This window comes from Panthera leo, chromosome B2 (assembly GCF_018350215.1).
Source record: "Panthera leo isolate Ple1 chromosome B2, P.leo_Ple1_pat1.1, whole genome shotgun sequence".
NCBI lineage: Eukaryota > Metazoa > Chordata > Mammalia > Carnivora > Felidae > Panthera > Panthera leo.
In genome coordinates, this window is record NC_056683.1 from 28,198,534 (window position 1) to 28,219,534 (window position 21,001).

General features: G+C 36.1%; 1 protein-coding gene across 5 annotated transcripts in view; it reads left to right on the forward strand.

Annotated features, from left to right (window-relative positions):
- EXOC2 (exocyst complex component 2) overlaps positions 1-21,001 on the forward strand; it is a 279,267-nt gene that overhangs the window by 90,561 nt on the left and 167,705 nt on the right. For all 5 annotated transcript variants that reach the window (XM_042938092.1, XM_042938091.1, XM_042938094.1 and 2 more), the window contains 4 exons: positions 13,258-13,403; positions 13,538-13,619; positions 14,374-14,476; positions 20,129-20,247. In XM_042938092.1, coding sequence (XP_042794026.1) covers positions 13,258-13,403; positions 13,538-13,619; positions 14,374-14,476; positions 20,129-20,247 — 450 coding nt within the window. The remainder of the gene's footprint in view (positions 1-13,257; positions 13,404-13,537; positions 13,620-14,373; positions 14,477-20,128; positions 20,248-21,001) is intronic.

Sequence of the window (21,001 nt, forward strand, 5' to 3'; positions counted from 1 at the left end):
ATCCAATGGAATAAAGACAGTCTCTTCAGCAAGTGGTGCTGGGAAAACTGGACAGCGACATGCAGAAGAATGAACTTGGACCACTTTCTTACACCATACACAAAAATAAACTCAAACTGGATGAAAGACCTAAATATAAGACAGAAAACCATCATAATCCTCGAGGTTAAAGCAGGCAAAAACCTCTTTGACCTTGGCCGCAGCAACTTCTTACTGAACACGTCTCCAGAGGCAAGGGAAACAAAAGCCAAAATGAACTACTGGGACCTCATCAAAATAAAAAGCTTCTGCACAGCAAAGGAAACAATCGGCAAAACTAAAAGGCTACTGACAGAATAGGAGAAGATATTTGCAAAATGACATATCAGATAAAGGGTTAGTATCCAAAATCTATAAAGAACTTATCCAACTCAACACCCAAAAAACAAATCATCCAGTGAAGAAATGGGCAAAAGACATGAAATGAGACTTCTCCAAAGAAGACATCTAGATCGCCAACCGACACATGAAAAAATGCTCAACATCACTCATCATCAGGGTAATACAAATCAAAACCACAATGAGATACACCTCACAACTGTCAGAATGGCTAACAGTAACAACTCAGGCAACAACAGATGTTGCCGAGGCTGTGGAGAAAGAGGATCTCTTTTGCACTGCTGGTGGGAATGCAAGCTGGTACAGCCACTCTGGAAAACAGTATGGAGGTTCCTCAAAAAACTAAAAATAGAACTACCCTATGACCCAGCAATTGCACTACTAGGCATTTATCCAAGGGATACAGGTGTGCTGTTTCAAAGGGACACATGCACCCCTATGTTTATAGCAGCACTATCAACAATAGCCAAAGTATGGAAAGAGCCCAAATGTCCATTGATGGATGAATGGATACAGAAGATGTGGTATATATATATACAATGGAGTATTACTCGGCAATCAAAAAGAGTGAAATCTTGCCATTTGCAACTACATGGATGGAACTGGAGGATATTATGCTATGCGAAATTAGTCAGTCAGAGAAAGACAAATATATGACTTCACTCATATGAGGACGTTAAGAGACAAAACAGATGAACGTAAGAGAAGGGAAACAAAAATAATATAAAAACAGAGGGGAACAAAACATAAGAGACTCTTAAATATGGAGAACAAACAGAGGGTTACCTGAGGAGTTGTGGGAGAGGGGATGGGCTAAATGGGTAAGGGGCATTAAGGAATCTACTCCTGAAATCATTGTTGCACTATATGCTAACTAATTTGGATATAAATTAAAAGCAAAATAAAAATAAAAAATCAACATGAGGTAACACCTTATATTTATTTACACAATGCTATCTGTCAATTCTATCTCAATAAAGCTGAAAAGATAGCAAGAAAAGTCACTGTGGCACTGTACACTAACCAAACTATCTCCCTATTGATCTTATAACCTTAATAATGAAAAAAAAATTAACTGTGCCAGGAACTGTCATCTATAAAAACTTGACATATAATTCTAAGACTGTCTCATAATTTCAAGTATGTTTATTTAAACATTATAGTTTCTCTTATTTTGAAGAGAATAATTTCTCTTATTTGGTCCTTTTCATGGCACTGACCCTTGAGACCATAGATCATAGAAGTGATTTTAACCTACATTCTCTGCTTGATGTAAGTTGGGGTGAAGGTGGCTGGAAGGAGTGTTCCTCCAACACACACACATACCACAACACAATTTATTCCAGGAATAAGCAAGTTGAATGAGATTAGAAAGGGAAACATTAAAGTACCTCACAATTTAAAGTTACTTTAATATGTACACTTAAATTCATAGTAAAACCAGGACCATAAAAAGACCTAACAACCTACCCTATGTGTCTCAGTTTCTCTTAACTGATTACAGAAAATGATCAGACACAGTGCTATCTATAACATGATATTACATGAACAGCACCATTACCAATAGCTTATGCTTATTTAGACAGCCATAGTTGGTACTGGAATTCTATAGTGCCACTGAAAGTACAGAGAACTGGAATCTGGGGGATAAGAAAAGAGCTCCATACCACTCCCAGGAGCCAGTTGTTCCCATGTCCTCAACTTCCATTCAGTAATCCCAAATTGACAGCTTGAAATCAATCATGATGGGAATATTTACACATTGGAAAGGCTAATATTAAGGTTATTTTTCTTTTTCCTTTTTTTTTTTTCTTTTCTGGAATGCCAATAGTTAAATGTGTATCAGCTTACCTCTGAGTAAGTCAGTTCCTTTTTTACAAACTTGGCTGGATACTCCTTAGTGTTTTAAGTTTTTGTCTTTCTTCTCTTAATTTTACACATAAGATTTGGGAGAAATCATTCACTCCCATTAAATTCAACTATTATCTCTATGTTAGTGACTCCAAAATCATATATACCTCAAGATGTTGGTTAGCTTAAGACTAATCTTTACATAAATGTGACACACACACACACACACACACACACACACTGGAATGCTACTCAGCTATAAAAAAGAATGAAATATGGCCATTTGCAACAGTATAGATGGACCTTGAGAGTATTATGCTAAGTGAAATAAGTCATACAGAGAAAGGCAAATACCATATAATTTCACTTATATGTGGAATCTAAAAACCAAAACAGAACAAAACAAAACCCAGAGTAATCAATAAAGAGAATGGATTGATGGTAGCCAGAGGGGCAAAATGGGTGAAGGGGATCAAGAAGTCCAAACTTCTAGGTTTTGTTTTTTTTTTTAACTGTTTATTCATTTTTGAGAGCACATGAGCAGAGGAGGGGCAGACAGAAGGGGACAGAGGGTCCTAAGCAGACTGCGCTAACAGCAGCAAACCCAATGTGGAACTGGAACTCATAAGCTGCAAGAGCATGACCTGAGCCAAAGTTGGATGCTCAACCAACTGAGCAACCCAGGCACCCCACAAATTTCTACTTTTAAAATAAGTCATGGGGATATAGTAAATGGCATGGGTAATATACTCAATAATATTATATTTTTTAAAAAGATTATATATACTTACACTAAATGTATAATTATTTTTTTTAATGAATACTCATCACAAAGAAGTTCCAAAGATAATTCAATCGGCCTTGGCTGTTTTAAGGGGATTCTATGAGAGCATTTCTTATGACATCCCAGCATCATCTTATGGGACTTAGTCCCTAAGAGGAACCTTAAGGATTTCCCTTTGAGTGAACCCTGACAGAAGAGCTAAGGAGGGCAATAATCAGGAGCATGTCAGCTTTAGGGAACTTGGGACATGGGAACTAGACTGAGTCTGGGAAGACAGCTAGTCAGACTTTGACAAGAAGGACAGTGGAGGTGGACAATCAACTCTTAGACCCTCAGTTTACCTGCCTTTGACAAAAGCTAGGAAGTGGCATCCCACTCCATGAATGAAGATGCCATTGAGGAAGAAAAAAGATTTTAGCATCTATGGATCCCTTATAATCTAAAGAGTTTTGGGAATCTTTTGTGGGTGGTATAAAAACATACTAGACATACAATATGGAGTGCTTGCTCTATGTAAGGTGCTTGCTATTCTAAAAACTTTGGAAGACTTCTAAATTCTTCTTAATTATTCTAAAAATATGCATTAATTCTTAACTCAAACTTGCTTACGTTCCTGTAAGACAGGCGCTATTCTTTTTTTTATCACACCCAATAAATTAATTAACATTGATTCAGTAATATTTAATATATAATCTCTACTTTTTACTTGCTCCCAAAATATCTTTTATATCTTTAGATGTTTTTGTTTTCTTTTAGTTTATATCCAAATTAGTTGGCATACAGTGCAACAATGATTTCAGGAGTAGATTCCTTAATGCCCCTTACCCATTTAGCCCATCCCCTCTCCCACAACTCCTCAGGTAACCCTCTGTTTGTTCTCCATATTTAAGAGTCTCTTATGTTTTGTTCCCCTCTGTTTTTATATTATTTTTGTTTCCCTTCTCTTACGTTCATCTGTTTTGTCTCTTAACGTCCTCATATGAGTGAAGTCATATATTTGTCTTTCTCTGACTGACTAATTTCGCATAGCATAATATCCTCCAGTTCCATCCATGTAGTTGCAAATGGCAAGATTTCACTCTTTTTGATTGCCGAGTAATACTCCATTGTATATATATATACCACATCTTCTGTATCCATTCATCCATCAATGGACATTTGGGCTCTTTCCATACTTTGGCTATTGTTGATAGTGCTGCTATAAACATAGGGGTGCATGTGTCCCTTTGAAACAGCACACCTGTATCCCTTGGATAAATGCCTAGTAGTGCAATTGCTGGGTCATAGGGTAGTTCTATTTTTAGTTTTTTGAGGAACCTCCATACTGTTTTCCAGAGTGGCTGTACCAGCTTGCATTCCCACCAGCAGTGCAAAAGAGATCCTCTTTCTCCACAGCCTCGGCAACATCTGTTGTTGCCTGAGTTGTTACTGTTAGCCATTCTGACAGTTGTGAGGTGTATCTCATTGTGGTTTTGATTTGTATTACCCTGATGATGAGTGATGTTGAGCATTTTTTCATGTGTCGGTTGGCGATCTAGATGTCTTCTTTGGAGAAGTCTCATTTCATGTCTTTTGCCCATTTCTTCACTGGATGATTTGTTTTTTGGGTGTTGAGTTGGATAAGTTCTTTATAGATTTTGGATACTAACCCTTTATCTGATATGTCATTTTGCAAATATCTTCTCCTATTCTGTCAGTAGCCTTTTAGTTTTGCCGATTGTTTCCTTTGCTGTGCAGAAGCTTTTTATTTTGATGAGGTCCCAGTAGTTCATTTTGGCTTTTGTTTCCCTTGCCTCTGGAGACGTGTTCAGTAAGAAGTTGCTGCGGCCAAGGTCAAAGAGGTTTTTGCCTGCTTTAACCTCGAGGATTATGATGGTTTTCTGTCTTATATTTAGGTCTTTCATCCAGTTTGAGTTTATTTTTGTGTATGGTGTAAGAAAGTGGTCCAAGTTCATTCTTCTGCATGTCGCTGTCCAGTTTTCCCAGCACCACTTGCTGAAGAGACTGTCTTTATTCCATTGGATATTCTTTCCTGCTTTGTCAAAGATTAGTTGGTCATACGTTTGTGGGTCCATTTCTGGGTTCTCTATTCTGTTCCATTGATCTGAGTGTTCTTGTGCCGTACCATACTGTCTTGATGATTACAGCTTTGTAGCATAGCTTGAGGTCTGGGATTATGATACCCCCTGGTTTGGTTTTCTTTTTCAAGATTGCTTTGGCTATTCGGGGTCTTTACTGGTTCCATACAAATTTTAGGATTGTTTATTGTAGCTCTGTGAAGAATGCTGGTGTTATTTTAAAGGGATTGAATTGAATATGTAGATTGCTTTGGGTAGTATTGACATTTTAACAATATTTGTTCTTCCTGTCCAGGAGCATGGAATCTTTTCTATTTTTTTTTTTTTTTTTTTTTTTTTTTTTGTGTGTGTGTGTGTCTTCTCCAGTTTCTTTCATAAGTTTTCTATAGTTTTCAGTGTATAGATTTTTCACCTCTTTTTTTTTTTTTCAGATTTACTCCTGAGTATTTTATGGGTTTTGGTGCAGTTGTAAATGGGCTCAAACCTTGATTTCTCTTTCTGTTGCTTCATTGTTGGTGACTAGGAATGCAGCCGATTTCTGTGCATTGATTTTATATCCTGCAACTTTGCTGAATTCATGAATCAATGCTAGCAGATTTTTGGTGGAATCTTTTGGGTTTTCCATAGAGAGTATCATGTCATCTGCGAAGAGTGAATGTTTGACCTCTTCCTGGCCGATTTGGATGCCTTTTATTTCTGTTTTGTCTGATTGCAGAGGCTAAGACTTCCAATACTATGTTGAGTAACAGTGGCAAGAGTGGACATCCCTGTCTTGTTCTTGACCTTAGGGGGAAAGCTCTCAGGTTTTCCCCATTGAGGATGATATTAGCATTGGGTCGTTTATATAGGGCTTATGATCTCAAGGTATGGTCCCTCTATCCCTACTTTCTTGAGGGTTTTTATCAAGAAAGGATCCTGTATTTTGTCTAATGCTTTCTCTGCATCTATTGAGAGGATCATATGGTTCTTGTCCTATATTTTATTGATCTGATGAATCACGTTACTTGTTTTGCGGATATTGAACCAGCCCTACATCTCAGGTATAAATCCCACTTGGTCGTGGGGAATACGTTTTTTAATGTATTGTTGGATCCGGTTGGCTAATATCCTGTTGAGGATTTTTGCATCCAGGTTCATCAGGGAAATTGGTCTATAGTTCTCCTTTTTAGTGGGGTCTCTTTCTGGTTTTGGAATCAAGGTACTGCTGGCCTCATAGATAGAGTTTGGAAGTTTTCCTTCCATTTCTATTTTGGAACAGGTTCAAGAGAGTAGGTGTTTAAATGTTTGGTAGAATTCCCCTGGAAAGCCATCTGCCCTTGGACTCTTGTTTTTTTGGGAGATTTTGATTTTCAGTTTGATTTCTTTACGGGTTGTGGGTCTGTTCAAATTTTCTATTTTTTCCTGTTTCAGTTTGGTAGTATATATGTTTCTAAGAATTTGTCCATTTCCAGATTGCCCATTTTATTGGCATATAATTGCTCATAATATTCTCTTATTATTGTTTTTATTTGTGCTGTGTTGGTTTTGATGTCTACTCTTTCGTTCTTTATTTTATTTACTGGGTCCTTTCCTTTTCCTTTTTGAACTGGCTACTGGTTTATCAATTTTGTTAATTCTTTCAGAGAAGCAGCTTCTTGTTTCATTGATCTGTTCCACTGTGTTTTTTTTGGTTTAAACAGCATTATTTTCTCCTCTAATCTTTATTATTTCTTGTCTTCTGCTAGTTTTGGGTTTTATTTGCTGTTCTTTTCCCAGCTCCTTAAGGCGTAAGGTTAGGTTGTGTATCTGAGATCATTTTTCCTTCTGTAGGAAGGCCTGGATTGCTATATACTTTCCTCCTGTGACCACCTTTGCTGCGTCCCAGAGGTTTTGGATTGTGGTGTTATCATTTTCATTGGCTTCTGTATACTTTTTAATTTCCTCTTTAGCTTCTTGGTTGACCCATTCATTCTTTAGTAGGATGTTCTTTAGTCTCCAAGTATTTGTTACCTTTCCAAATTTTTTGTGGTTGATTTCGAGTTTTTTAGTGTTGTGGTCTGAAATTATGCACGGTATGATCTCAATTTTTTGTACTTCCTGAGGTCTGATTTGTGTTCCAGTATGTGGTCTATTCTGGAGAATGTTCCACGTGCACTGGAGAAGAATGTGTATTCTGCTGCTTTAGGATGAAATGTGCTGAATATATCTGTTAAGTCCATCTGGTCCGGTGTGTCATTCAAAGCCATTGTTTCCTTGTTGATTTTTTGATAAGATGATCTGTCCATTGCTGTGAGTGGGGTGTTGATGTCTCCTACTATTATGGTATTACTATCAATGAGTTTCTTTATGTTTGTGGTTAATTGATGTATATATTTGGGCGCAGCACATTGGGGGTATAAATGTTTACAATTATTAGGTCTTATTGGTGGATAGACCCCTTAGTTATGATATAATGCCCTTCTTCATCTCTTGATACAGTCTTTATTGTAAAGTCTAGATTGTCTGATATAAGTATGGCTACTCCAGTTTTCTTTTGTTGACCATTAGCATGATAGATGGTTCTCCATCCCCTTACTTTCAATGTGAAGGTGTCTTTAGGTCTAAAGTGGGTCTCTTGTAAACAACATATCGATGGATCTTGTTTTCTTATCAATTTTGTTACCCTATGTGTTTTGATTGGAGCATTGAGTCCATTGACGTTTAGAGTGAGTACTAAAAGATATGTATTTATTGCCATTATGATGCTTGTAGAGTTGGAGTTTCTGGTGGTATTCTCTGGTCCTTTCTAATCCTTGTTGCTTTTGGTGTTTATTTATTTATTTATTTTTGTATTTGTTTATTAATTTTTTCATCTTTTCTCCCCTAAGAAAGTCCCCCTTAAAATTTCTTGCAGGGTTGGTTGAGTGGTCACAAACTCATTTAATTTTTGTTTGTCTGGGAAACTTTTTATCTCTCCTTCTGTTTTGAATGACAGACTTACTGGATAAAGAATTCTTGGCTGCATATTTTTCTGATTGAGCACATTGAATATATGCTGCCACTCCTTTCTGGCCTGCCAAGTTTCTGTGGATGGGTCTGCTGCAAACCTGATCTGTTTCCCTTATAGTTTAAGGACTTTTTGTCCCTTGCCTCTTTGATGATTCTCTCCTTGCCTCAGTATTTTGTGAATTTGACTATGATATGCCTTGTTGATGATTGGTTTTTGTTGAATGTAATGGGAGTCCTGTGTGCTTCCCGGATTTTGATGTTGTGTCTCTCCCTAGGTTAGGGATGTTTTTCGCTATGACTTGTTCACATAATCCTTCTACCCCTGTTTCTCTCTCTTCCTTTTCTGGGACCCCTATGATTCTGATGTCCCTCTCACGATTGCTCTAGTTCTTAAATTGTGCTCTTTTGCCTTAATCTCCCTCTTGTTTTCTGCTTCATTATTCTCCACAGGTTTGTCCTCTATATTGTGATTCTCTGTTCTGCCTCATCCATCCTTGCTGCTGCAGCATCCATTTGAGATTGCAGCTCCGTTATAGCATTTTTTATTTCATCCTGACTAGCTTTTACTTCTTTTATCTTCGCAGAAAGGGATTCTAATCTGTTTTTGACTGCAGCCAATATTCTTATTATTGTGATTCTAAATTCTGGTTCAGACATATTACTTTTATCTGTGTTGGTTAAGTCCCTGGCTGTCATTTCTTCCTGCTCTTTCTTTTGGAGTGAATTCCTTCGTTTCATCATTTTGAAGGGAGAAAAGGAATTAATGAGGTAGAATAAATTAAAATTAAAATAAAATAAAAAATTAAAAACAAACAAACACACACACTCTCACACAAATCAAATAAATGATGCTAGATCCTAGGTGTGTTTTGGTCTGGGTGTTGAAAGTGGCTTGATAGACTAGAGAAAAGGGGGGAAAAAAAGAAATCATTTGAGAATTTGAAAAAATGAATACACTGATGTAGACTAAAATGAAATGATGGAAGTAAACTAGAATTTGAAAAAATTTACACAAAAGTAAAAAATATAGTAAAAAAAATAAAGAAAAATATTTTTAATAAAAATTGAAAGTAAAAATGAATTTTTTTCTTTTTCTGTATTCATGAAAAAGAAAAGAAACGAAAAAAAGAAGAAGGGAAGTAAGGAATGAAGGAAGGAATGAATGAAAGAAAGAAAGGAAGAAACAAAGGAAGAAAATTGAATAGTTGGACCAGCTAACAGACTGAAATATGACTGAAATTACTTCGTTTTCCCCTAGAAGTCAAACTCTGAAGCGTTTTATAGTCCGTAAGCTAAGCAGGTGGTGAGACTTGTGTTCTTGAAGAGTGAGGTTGGCCCAGTTGGTCAGGGCTTAGTGTAATGGCTCCATTCTCCTCTAGATGGCAGTGCTAGCATACTGGGGTGGATTGTTGTGGTGCTTGTAGGTGCGTATGCGCATGCACAGGAGCGGTGAAAATGGTGTCACCCAGCTACCCAGTCTCTAGTATTGGAACTCTGTTCTCCACAATCAGCAATTGTGCACCCGTCCTTTGTCTTCAGCTTCCATCCACTACCACTTCCACACTGTCCGTGACCAAGCCCCAGGCACCACCTGCCTCCCCAGTTTTGTCTCAGATGGGGCTGCCTTCCCCGGCCCCCCACTTCTAAGGGAATGTGGCATCGACCTGCACTGCCTGTCTGCAGAGGGTCTCATCGAGCAATGGCCAGGTGCTGGCTGCACCCTGGAACGCTTGTAACACCATGCTGTTGCCAATGCCTAGACACTGTGGCCATGTGCCAGTCCACCCCAGAAAAAGTTTGTGAGAGAGTGTAACAGCAGCGCCTCAGGGATTATGGAAAATCACAACACACATATGGCACCAGGCTTCACCCGCAATGACCTTGTTTCAGTACTAGTGAATGTGGCCGTTCTCTGGGGTCTCCTGGGCCCAGGTGGCCTCACAGCCTCCACCAAATGTCCTTCCAGCAGTGGAACTGCTTCTCCCCGTGTGGCCCAAGAACCTCCTGGACCCCACTCTGTTCCTGGGGATTTGCTCTTTCCACCAGAGCACCACTAGGTATCGAGCTGCAGAGTTTTAGACTCCGTGCTCCCCCTGTTTACCGTTTTAATGGAATTTAAACCCTCTCATTTCTCCTTTCTCCTTTCTCCCTTTTTAGTTCAGTCCCTGTGGCTGTCTCCAATTTTCCACTTTCTCTCCAGATGCTTTTGGAGAGGGGTGCTTTTCCCATATTCCGTCCCCCCCCATCTCCATCCTCTCTCCATGGCTTCTCTCTCTCCAAGTTCCCCTCTCCACACCCCATTCCTGCTGAATTCTATGGTTCAGGTTGTGCAGATTGTTGTGTTAATCTTCAGATCAGTTTTCTAGGTGTGCAGGGTGGTTTAATGTTAGTTTGGCTGTATTTCATGGTCGGGAGACACACAAAAAACTCCCATGCCGTTCTGGCATCTTGGCTCCTCTCCATGTTGATTTGATATACATGTACATGTATCTTGCAACATGATTACCACCTTAGCATTAGCTAACACCTCTGTCACGTCACATAATTCCATTTCTTTTTTGTGATGAGAACATTTGAAATTTAATCTAAGCAGTTTTCAAGTATATGATATATAATTTTAACTATATTCATAATACTGTGCATTAGTTCCTTAGAATGTGTTCATCTTCTTACTGGAAATTTGTACCCTTTATCAACATCTCCCTCTTCCCCCCCACCCTCCAGCCTCTGGTAACCACTATTTCTGTCTTCGTGTCTATGACTTGAGTTTTTGTTTTGTTTTGTTTTTTAAGATTCCATATGTGAGTGATACCATGTAGTATTTGTCTGTCTCTATCTGACTTATTTCACTTAAGGATGATACCCTAAAGGTCCATCCATGTTCTCCTATCTTACAATGAGGAATATTTTACTGCTATTGTCAACATGACTATGATAGTGGCAGCCACAGTGCCATTACAGCAGGCTTGCTCTTGGTGCTTGGGGTGCATCTGTAACTGAGACGAACATAGTCACAGTCCAGTGAGTTGGAGTTAAGACACCCTTTGTGGGGAGAAATGACCAACTTTCAGGTCTAGAGTTGCCCAGGGCTGGTATTTGTAAGATCAGGGTTGGTTCTGCAAACTATAAGACCTAAGTCATGTTTTTCACTACAATATAGCTCATTTAGTTTTGTTTTGTGGGTACATACTGGATGTTAAAACCCCTGCTTGCTGTCTTAAAATTGGGTGTTCTTGGTGTGAGAAGGTGGAGTGAAGATGTGGATGGATTGGTATGTGGGGGAAATTGTTCTTGGGAGACTTGACGGATGTCTAACTGGTGGTTTATCTGCAGTGCCACTTCATGTGTGAACAGCACCACTGAGTTTAGTGGTTTCGTTTTTCTTGTTAGTAGCCCTAGAGAATGAAGACATTAAAATACATTTTGTGAGCTTTTGGTGATTTTATCTGCTCAAAGAAATCTTAGTTTCACTGCTTTCATTTTTTATTACTGATAGAATCATTCAGTTATCAAAGAGTTATGAACTCCCCAAATTTTATTGTGTATGCAGTAAAATTCACAATACAAAAACAGTTTATGGATAGAAGTTATTTTTTAATTAAAATTATGATTTCTCTATGCACATATTAAAATTCTCCATATCTACCTTTCTGTACAAATCGTTATTTTACAGTCTAATTTCTGCCTATTCAATTTTCACTATAAAAGATATAATGATAAGTGAATTTTTTACTTGTACTTGTTTTCATACTTTTTAGAGGAGTTAAAATTATTAGTTGGTATTTTTTTGTTACCTTTAAAATACAATGACTAAAACCTAATTTTGAGCTTTTATAGCTTTGTCCCAAATTCTTTTATTGTACACACACAAAAAAAAGTGCTTGGGAATTTAGTATCCACAGCCTACCGATTAGTAATCGGCCTTTTAAAACTATTCGGTCACATTGATGTATCTTTTCATTTATGAAGCCTCAGATCACAAAGTTTATATTTTTAAATGACAAATACTTAATAATAATTGTCTTTGAAGAAAAATGTTTTAACCTTTAATCAGATTTCAAATATTCATTTAGCCACCATTATGTGGTTTGATGGGAACAAGGGAATATATTTTTTTCTCATGTTACAGAAATTTAGCATTCTGCATTAAAAGCATGTGGGGAAAATGGCTATCTTGACAAAGTTTTTATATAAGGTCTTTAAAATTTCAACAGAATTTCAACATTATTTAGATAAAACAATTATGTTACAAAGACAACTTTTAACGTGATCAGGCCACCCACAGTGTGGGCTAAAGAATATGGCATGCAAGCCACCCAGTGAGACTGAGGTCATTTTTTCATCTTTGCTTAAAGTATAGTCAGTAGACCAGATAATGTAGAAACTTTTTATGAGCAGCGATCAAATAGCCAAAAACAGTTAGTCTTTTTCTCCCCTTTCTTTGTGGTTAATTAAAAATATTCACAAGTTGAAAAAGTTAAACTATTTTTGTCCATAGTAAATTTTGCTTTAGATAAGCAACTCTGTCATTATAGTGATTTGTATAGTTTGAAGACTTATATATATATATATATATATATATAATATACACATAATGTCCAGTTTGTGTATAATTTGAATTAGCTGATTTAAGAAGCAAGTATTCATTAATGATATGTTATAATTTGTCATTTAAATTGCTTATGTAATTTTTGTGCCTGTTGCATGAACAGAAGATAATTTTACCAAGAAATAGGATTAGTTCTAAAATACTTCTTTTGAACAACTTTCCTGAAAGATATTTTTCTTGTTTTATTACCATATAATGCAGATATTAAATCCAGAGAATTTATCTAGTATAGTACCTAGTATCTAGTATGCCCATGCATGTGCGTGTGTGTGTATATGTGTGTTTTAACCTATTATCTGAACTAATGAAATAATCTAAGGACCCATAATTGCTATAAAATTTGGAAGAGTAGCTAAAATAAATGTAGGTTCACATCAGCAATTTTATTTGGGCCTGGTAAATATAGTTATTTTTAATATACAAAAGGACTTTGTAGGCAAAGTGGAAATGTATTTTAACAAACCATAAAAGATCTCCAATATAGCTAACTTTAAAAAAAGTCTGTTGAGTTTTAATGTAAAGCTATAATAGTAGCCTAACATGCCTAACATTTTGTTTTGTCTAAGCTTCTTTTGGTCTTTCTAAAATAGGAGCAAGTAATACTGCGGACACATTATTTCAAGAAGTATTAGGTCGAAAGGACAAGGCAGATTCCACTAGAAATGCACTCAATGTGCTTCAGCGATTTAAGTTTCTCTTCAACCTTCCTCTAAATATTGAAAGGAATATCCAAAAGGTAGAGTACATATTTATGTACCCATGGTTATGATGTCATAAATTTTAAAGAGTTATTGAGATAGTTTTTTATCATAACCAAATGTGTTCATGATACTTTACTGACAGTCTCCAAAATGTTTCTTTATTTTAAAGGGTGATTATGATGTGGTTATTAATGATTATGAAAAGGCCAAGTCACTCTTTGGGAAAACGGAGGTGCAGGTTTTCAAGAAATGTAAGATTTGTTTATTACTTTTAGATCTTCTACTTTACTTTTACAGGAAGAATGTAGAATGCATTCTGCAGAGAAAGTTATTTGAATTTTAATTTTTGTTATATGGTGCTCTTTTTAAAATGTAAAACAGTTGCTTCAAAAATAAAATGGCTTTTCTTACCAAGATGTAGCAAAGATGAACAACCGCAGCTATAGGATAAGTTAGTCTTGTACATTCTGTGCTGCTTGTTAATCATAATGCTATTAAAAAAATATTTTTTACTGGAAAGAATCAATTACAGATACTTTATAGAGATGGAAACTTAGTTTTAATCTTCTCTTTTCGGAAAAAAGATTATGTTTATGAATTCTAACCTTAAAGTGAACTAACACAATTTTTGAAATTATCTCTAATACAAGAGTTATAAAAAGTAAGAAAAGCCTAAAATGTCCTATGGTAATGCCTTATCAACTAGGAGAAATATCATAGGGCTTTATTAAATTTCTAAATGAAATCCATAAGGACTCAGAAAACTTAATTTCATTTTTTTATTGTGGTAAATTTACATGCAATGAAATGTACAAACCTTACTTACATATTACAGGTCAGTGAGTTTGACAAAATGCTCACACCCATGTAACCCACACCCAGCAAGTTTCCTTGTGCCTCTTTTTAGTCAACCCCTATCCCCCAAGGCAATCACTGTTCTACTTGCCATAATTTGATTTTAAGTCTCCATTTTCTAATCTTATATGTTCTTTCCTTTTTAAATAGATTATGCTGAAGTAGAAACACGGATTGAAACTTTAAGAGAATTACTTCTGGATAAATTGCTTGAGACACCATCAACTCTACATGACCAAAAACGTTACATAAGGTAAACCTTTTGCAAGAATTTTGACAAATCACATGTACCTTATAGTACTAGATACATCATTTGGGGGAAATTAGGAGACTGATGAAATGGTGAAAGGGAAGATAAATAGAAATTTAGTGGTATCCAGTATAGGACACCAAAATTCTTTTGTATACTAACAAATTTGGGAGTATTCAGGGCAAGAAAATTCTGCTTGTTTGGGGAAAGGGAAAGTGGCCTCACTGTTTAGTCATTTCTTCCTCCTGCTCAATAAGGATTTACCTAACCTAGCCGGACAGTGTGGGTGTTGCACTCTGTGGGCACCCAGAGATCACAGGCAGGGGGCTTCTTGTCTGGTTTAGAGCACAACACTGTCACATTCTGGGTGGGAAATTCTTCATGCCACAATAGTGGGCTGTGGCTCAGTGGTATAGAAAATTCTGAAAGGTTTTAGTATTGAGAAGAAAAAATAAATAAATTTTAAAAATTGCAGTAATATGAAAAGTGATGGATACCACAGGGTATGATGAGAAGAAGGCCTTAGAAGGAAGCATTATAGCAGGGTGGTAACTGGCTGTTCCCTTTCGGTGACTTACTTGCATTCTCTTTTCAGTTTCTTGATCTGAGATGACATGATAACACAATCTACATCTTAGGGTAGTTATAAAGATAATCAAAGAATGCATTTAAGGATTTAATACAGCACCTGGCACATAAGCAGTCAATATATTACATACATATGTAATGTTTATACCAGGATTTGGAGATAAAGCATATAAATTACAAACTTTTTATATCTATGATTTAAAAGTATTAACTTTTTTTTTTTGAATGTGGCCTTTATTCTCAGAATAAGCTACTTTCCAAACTTAATGCCCTCTCTCTTTAATTAGTGAAGTTTATGGAGTATTCAGTACTTATAAAATAATAGATTGACTATATATATTTATGCATTTGGCTGTTGTTACCATATGACCATTGAAAATGATTTCCAGGTATGAAAAGAAGGTCTGGCCTGAAAGCTGCTGTGTTTGCAATGGTGGTGGGGACAATGATCCACACTCAAGACTTGCATTCTTGGTGATTCAGTAGAATAGTAGCAACATGAGCCTTTGTCATTATCAGCACATTTGTGTTACTAAAGAAGAAAGGGAGAGGAGGCTTTAGCAGGGGAGTAGAGAATACTAACATTGATTACTGCCACTACCTGGAGTCTGTAGTACCCCTGGGCATCATGCTAGATGCACTATGTACATAAATTCTAATCCTGATAGTTACCTTGTGGAGGCATTTGTCTGATACCCGTTGTATATAGATCAGGAAATTGAACCTCAGACTTCATTCTTGCTCAGTGCACACGGCTAGCAGTAGGATTCCTCTGTTTGTCTGCTTTCAAAGCTTATCTTTGCTTTTCTCTAAGCTGTCTTCATATAGGAAAGAATGTATTTGGGGGATTTTTCTGGCTTGTAGAATAATGGAAATCTAAAGCTAGAAATAAACTATATATATGTTAGTTCTCCATCTGCTTTTTTTTTTTTTTTTTCCTTTACATGTAAAGAAAAGCTCCAGGAAGGTTAATCCTCTTGTCCAGGGATATACAGCTGGTTAGTGTCTTGTTGTCTGTGTTCCACCATGCTACTTAATTTTGCTTTGTATTTATATTTATGCTATTAAATTTGCCAATAGTAATATGTTAAACCTTATTGAATGTACAGTGTCTTTATATAGTGAATTCCCATTTATCTACATAATGTGTAGTTCTTGTAACTAGTTAATCTATTGAATATTATTTTAAAGATGGTAGGTGTTAAAAAAGATTTTTTTTTAAATGGCCTGTTTAGGTGCTTTTTTTCCTGTCATTTAAAAGGGGAAAAGAATAAGAATGTTAACAAAAATATCAAGTAGTTTACTTATTTTGTAATAATTATTTTTGATGCTTTGAGAAGACACTGAACAATTAATCCTCCCCTTTTTAAATTAAGTTTTTAGTTATTAATAAATAGGAAAAATAACATCACAACCAGGTCAAGTATCTATTGGACTTGGGAATCTATGATGATAGGTACTGTGAACATCAAGAGGGGATGGAGAGGGCTTTATCATCAGCAAAGCATGTCTTTATTAGTTCTCTTACATACTCGGAAGTTTTGCATGGTGTGATTAAAAATCAGATTACTTTTATATTTCATTTTTGTTCACTATTTTGTATAATTAAAAACTTTTGATTATTTTCACTCTTGTTATTTTGTCTTGATTCTAGTAGCTTTAGTGAGAAGCAAAGTTATGTCATATATACTTCTTTCCATATGAATGTGATCTTATTCCTGGTAATTGTTAAAAATCATGTTAGAATATGGCTAAAAATTTTAATTCTTTAATTTTAAAATACTGAGGCTGTGCTCATAATTAGCATTCTTTACCCCTCTAAAAAAGCTGTTTTGTTCTTTGATACACAGTTTTAGAAGAAATAGTAGTTAACATGTGGCATGTTTTAAACAACGATCTTTGAAATGAAATACAGTTGAGTGTTAAAACAGTGTGGGGGTTGGAGCACCAACCGTCTGCCCAGTCGAAAATCCATGTATAACTTGACTCCCCTGAAACTTAACTACTTACAGCCTAATGTTGACCGGAAGCCTTATCAGTGACGTGAATAGCCGATTAACACATTTTGCGTGTTATATACTCTATTCTTACAATAAAATAAGCCAAAGAAAATGTTATTGCGAGAATCATAAGGAAGATAAAATACATTTATGGTACAGTACTTAAAAGATCTTTGTATAAGTGGACCTACACGGTTCAAACTTGTGTTTTGAAAGGTTAGTTGTACTTATTGTTTACTACTAAAAGAAAAGAAGAAATTTATTCGATTAAGTCATGTAAGCAAGGAAAAGCCTACCACAGATTATACTTTTGAACTGCAACACTGTAGAATTTATGAGAGAACACATTTATCTTTATATCACATTTAATGTAATACCCACTAATAAGATGCTGTAAAGGATTATTAGTAAATTTTGCAAGGACCTAGGCAACATACTAAAGGAACTTATAATTTTAAAAGTTATTAAGCAAAAGAGCATATTGATTTCTCTTGCTGTATTGAGCTCTTGTAATGGACCCTTTGTATTCCTATTCAGTAGTTTAAAAATTAAAAGGAAGCAGCTTTCCTAAAAGAGTATTCCTATATTTTACCACTGACACTAAATCTGAGGATGTTATATGAGTGAAAGTGTTAGGAAAAAGTATTGTAGAAGTATTCGGAGGCAAAACAAACCTACCTAAGGAGAATGCTAAGACAAATTATCCCCAACAAGAAAGAATAAAATTATGTTTTTTGAAAAGAAATGACATAGTGTACTGTTTGTCATTTTATATTACAGATGAACAAAGAGGAGAAAGCTTTGTGTGAGTGGAAGAACCAGATTATGTTGAAATATTTATGCCGGACTAAATGTATTTTGTTAGATTGTAGTTTTATTTTTGGGTGCTGTTAATTGATTTGTGCCTTTCTCAACACAGACATAGCCTATTTGCAGTCTGTAAATAGACGGTCAAGGAGACGGAAAAGGGCCAGCTCTTCGGCTTACTTTGAAGCAGTGCTGTACAGTGTGAGCTACATTGTTTAAAGGGCCCTTTTGCAGGATGATCCTAGGCTCTGCTCAGAGCCCAGGCTATCTGCATTAGCTTGTGAGGGTCAGGGTGGATAGTTCCTCAATGTGATTGATGTCAGATGTCTCAACATTTTATTTATTGCTTATTACAAAATGTTTCTCCTCTAATTAGCTGCTAATTGAGATATCGGTGAGTTAGGAAATATCTAGTACTAGAGGAACGTGGAAGAGAAGCATCTGGTGTATCCCTCAGTGATTAGGATAGAGTCACAGCTTGTAACCATTAATTAAAATTTATCATTGAACAAAATTCTTTAACCTCAAGACAATAGTTAGCTTATGGTTTAAAAATAATTTCAAGACAATAAATTCAGCTTTTGGAGTTGCTTTAATTGGATTTAACTTACTGCAGTAGTCCCCACCTTGTCTGCAGTTTCAGTTGCATGATTTCAGTTACCTGCAGTCAACTATGATCTGGAAGCATTCATCCTTCTGAAGTGTAGTCAGAAGGCCAATAGTAGCTCAGTGCTACATCTCAGTGCCTACATCATTCCTCACACTTCATTTCCTCTTGTAGGCATTTTGTCATTTCACATCACAAGAAGGGTGAGTATAGTAAGATATTTTGAGAGAGAGCGACACTGCATTCACATAACTTTTATTATAGTATATTGTTATAATTGTCCTATTTTTATCAGTTATTGTTGTTAATCTTTTACTGTGCCTAGTTTATAAGTTAAACTTTGTCACATATATGATGACAAAACATACTATACATATAGGGTTCAGTACTGTCTGTGGTTTCAAGCATCCTCCTCAGGGTCTTGGATCATATTCCCCCTTTGGATAAGGGGTGACTACTGGATGTTTATATATTTTGTGATAGCCGAGGGCCAAATCTGGAATTTGTCAGAAGTTTTTCAAATGAAATGCATTTCAATTGTCATTCTGCGTTTGGATGTTTTATTGTACAAAGAAGATGTTAAATATTTGAAACTATTTAGAAACTAAGAAAAATGCCCATCTATACTACATTTTGTAGAGAAGTGTTTTCTCAAACAGTCATGAAAGTAGAGTTCAGACTTTGGAGGTTAAGTGTTGTCACCGAATCTCTTCATGTAATAAAATAGCCTATTAGGATGTATAGAAAATGGTGTCACACTGCCATCTAGAGGCCATATTTCAGAACAGAAAGGAATAAAAAAGCAATTGAAATCAAAAGAATATTCACTAGGTGTCCTCTGCTGGCTCCCACTTGTGTTTTTTATAATGGTTGAGAACTAAGTATGGAAACACTCTGTGAACTAAATATAAATATAAATTTAAGTTCTAAGGTTTTAGGATTATTGCAAGCTGTAAATTTGTCTTCTCGGTTGTTTTTGTATAAAGTCCTAATTTTTAAAAAATACAGTTTTATTGTTTATTTTTGCATGAAAAGAAATTTGAATATATTTCATTTAGAATGAACTATTAAAAGAGTTCCTGGGTGGCTCAGTTGGTTAAGCGTCCAAGGCTCAGGTCATGATTTTTGGCTCATGGTTCGTGAGTTTGAACCTCACTCGGGCTCTGTGCTGATGGTGCAGAGCCTGCTCGGGATTCTCTCTCTGCTCCTCTCTCTCTCACTCTCTCTCTCTCTCAATAAACAAACAAACAAACTTAAAAATTTTGAAGACTAATGTTAACAGGTGCTTTTACCATTTGATAAAATTTTAGTGTTTTTTTTTTGTTTTTTTTTTTTTTAGTGTTTATTTTTGAGAGCGAGCATGAACCGGGTAGGGTCGGAGAGAGAGAGAGAGAGAGGGAGACAGAGAATCCAAAGACAACTCCACTCTGTCAGTAGAACCAGATGTGGCATGTGAACTCAAAAACTGTGAGATCATGACCTGAGCCAAAGTCAGATGCTTAACCGACTGAGCCACCTGGGCCCCCCTTATAAATTTTCAGGTTTTCTTAAAAAAAGTAATGATTTAAAAGAAAAATGCTAGCTTTCCTTTTATCCTTATTTATGGCTGTACAGAGGAAGCCTACTTGGTTAAACTTGGCCTTGTTTTTTCAGGTACCTGTCTGACATTCATGCACCAGGTGACCCTGCTTGGCAATGTATTGGTGCCCAACACAGATGGATCCTTCAGCTCATGCACAGCTGCAAAGAGGGCTATATACAAGATTTGAAAGGCAAGCCTGCTTCTCTTCTAGTGCCTTATGCCATTCCTTATTGTCATGCCATTCCTTATTGTCAGTTTAATATTTGGAAATGCTTAATGATTAAGGGAATGATTAATTTTCTTGATATTTGTGCCTGGTTTTTGTTTTGTTTTGGTTTGGTTTTGGTTTTGCTCCTGGTTTAGCATTATACCTGAGTGATTAACAAAACGGGAGGGAAGGGAGAAAATTCTTGATTATGCCTATATTTATGGTTGGCACCCAGTATTGATAAAGGTTTGGTTTCGGGAATAAACTTTTATGGGAAGCAACATGTTACTGTAGAAATATTAGTCTTTAATAAATGGTAGGAGTCCACTCACTATTCATCAAATATACGTTGAACCCCGCTATGTGCCAAGTACTATGCCAAGTACAGATGGTGTTAAACTAACAAAAGATGAAATTATTGACAAGTAATATAAAGAAAAATCATAATATTTTGCGGGAGGAGAACGGAGGAGAATACGTTAGATGGCCATTTTTTTCTGAAAAAAAGAAACATTTAGAAAGGCCCTGGGGTAAATTTTAAAGGAAGAAGTCACAGCTGCATTCACATTCGGGTTTATCAACTTTTATTTGTATAATTCTATCATTCCACAGATATTGGATATATTCAGTTCCTGCTGTGTGTTGGCCACTATTGGGTGCTAAGGATATAACGGTCAGTGTGGCAGACAGGGGCCTGGCTCACATGAGACTTATAAAATAGCAGGGGAATATGGAC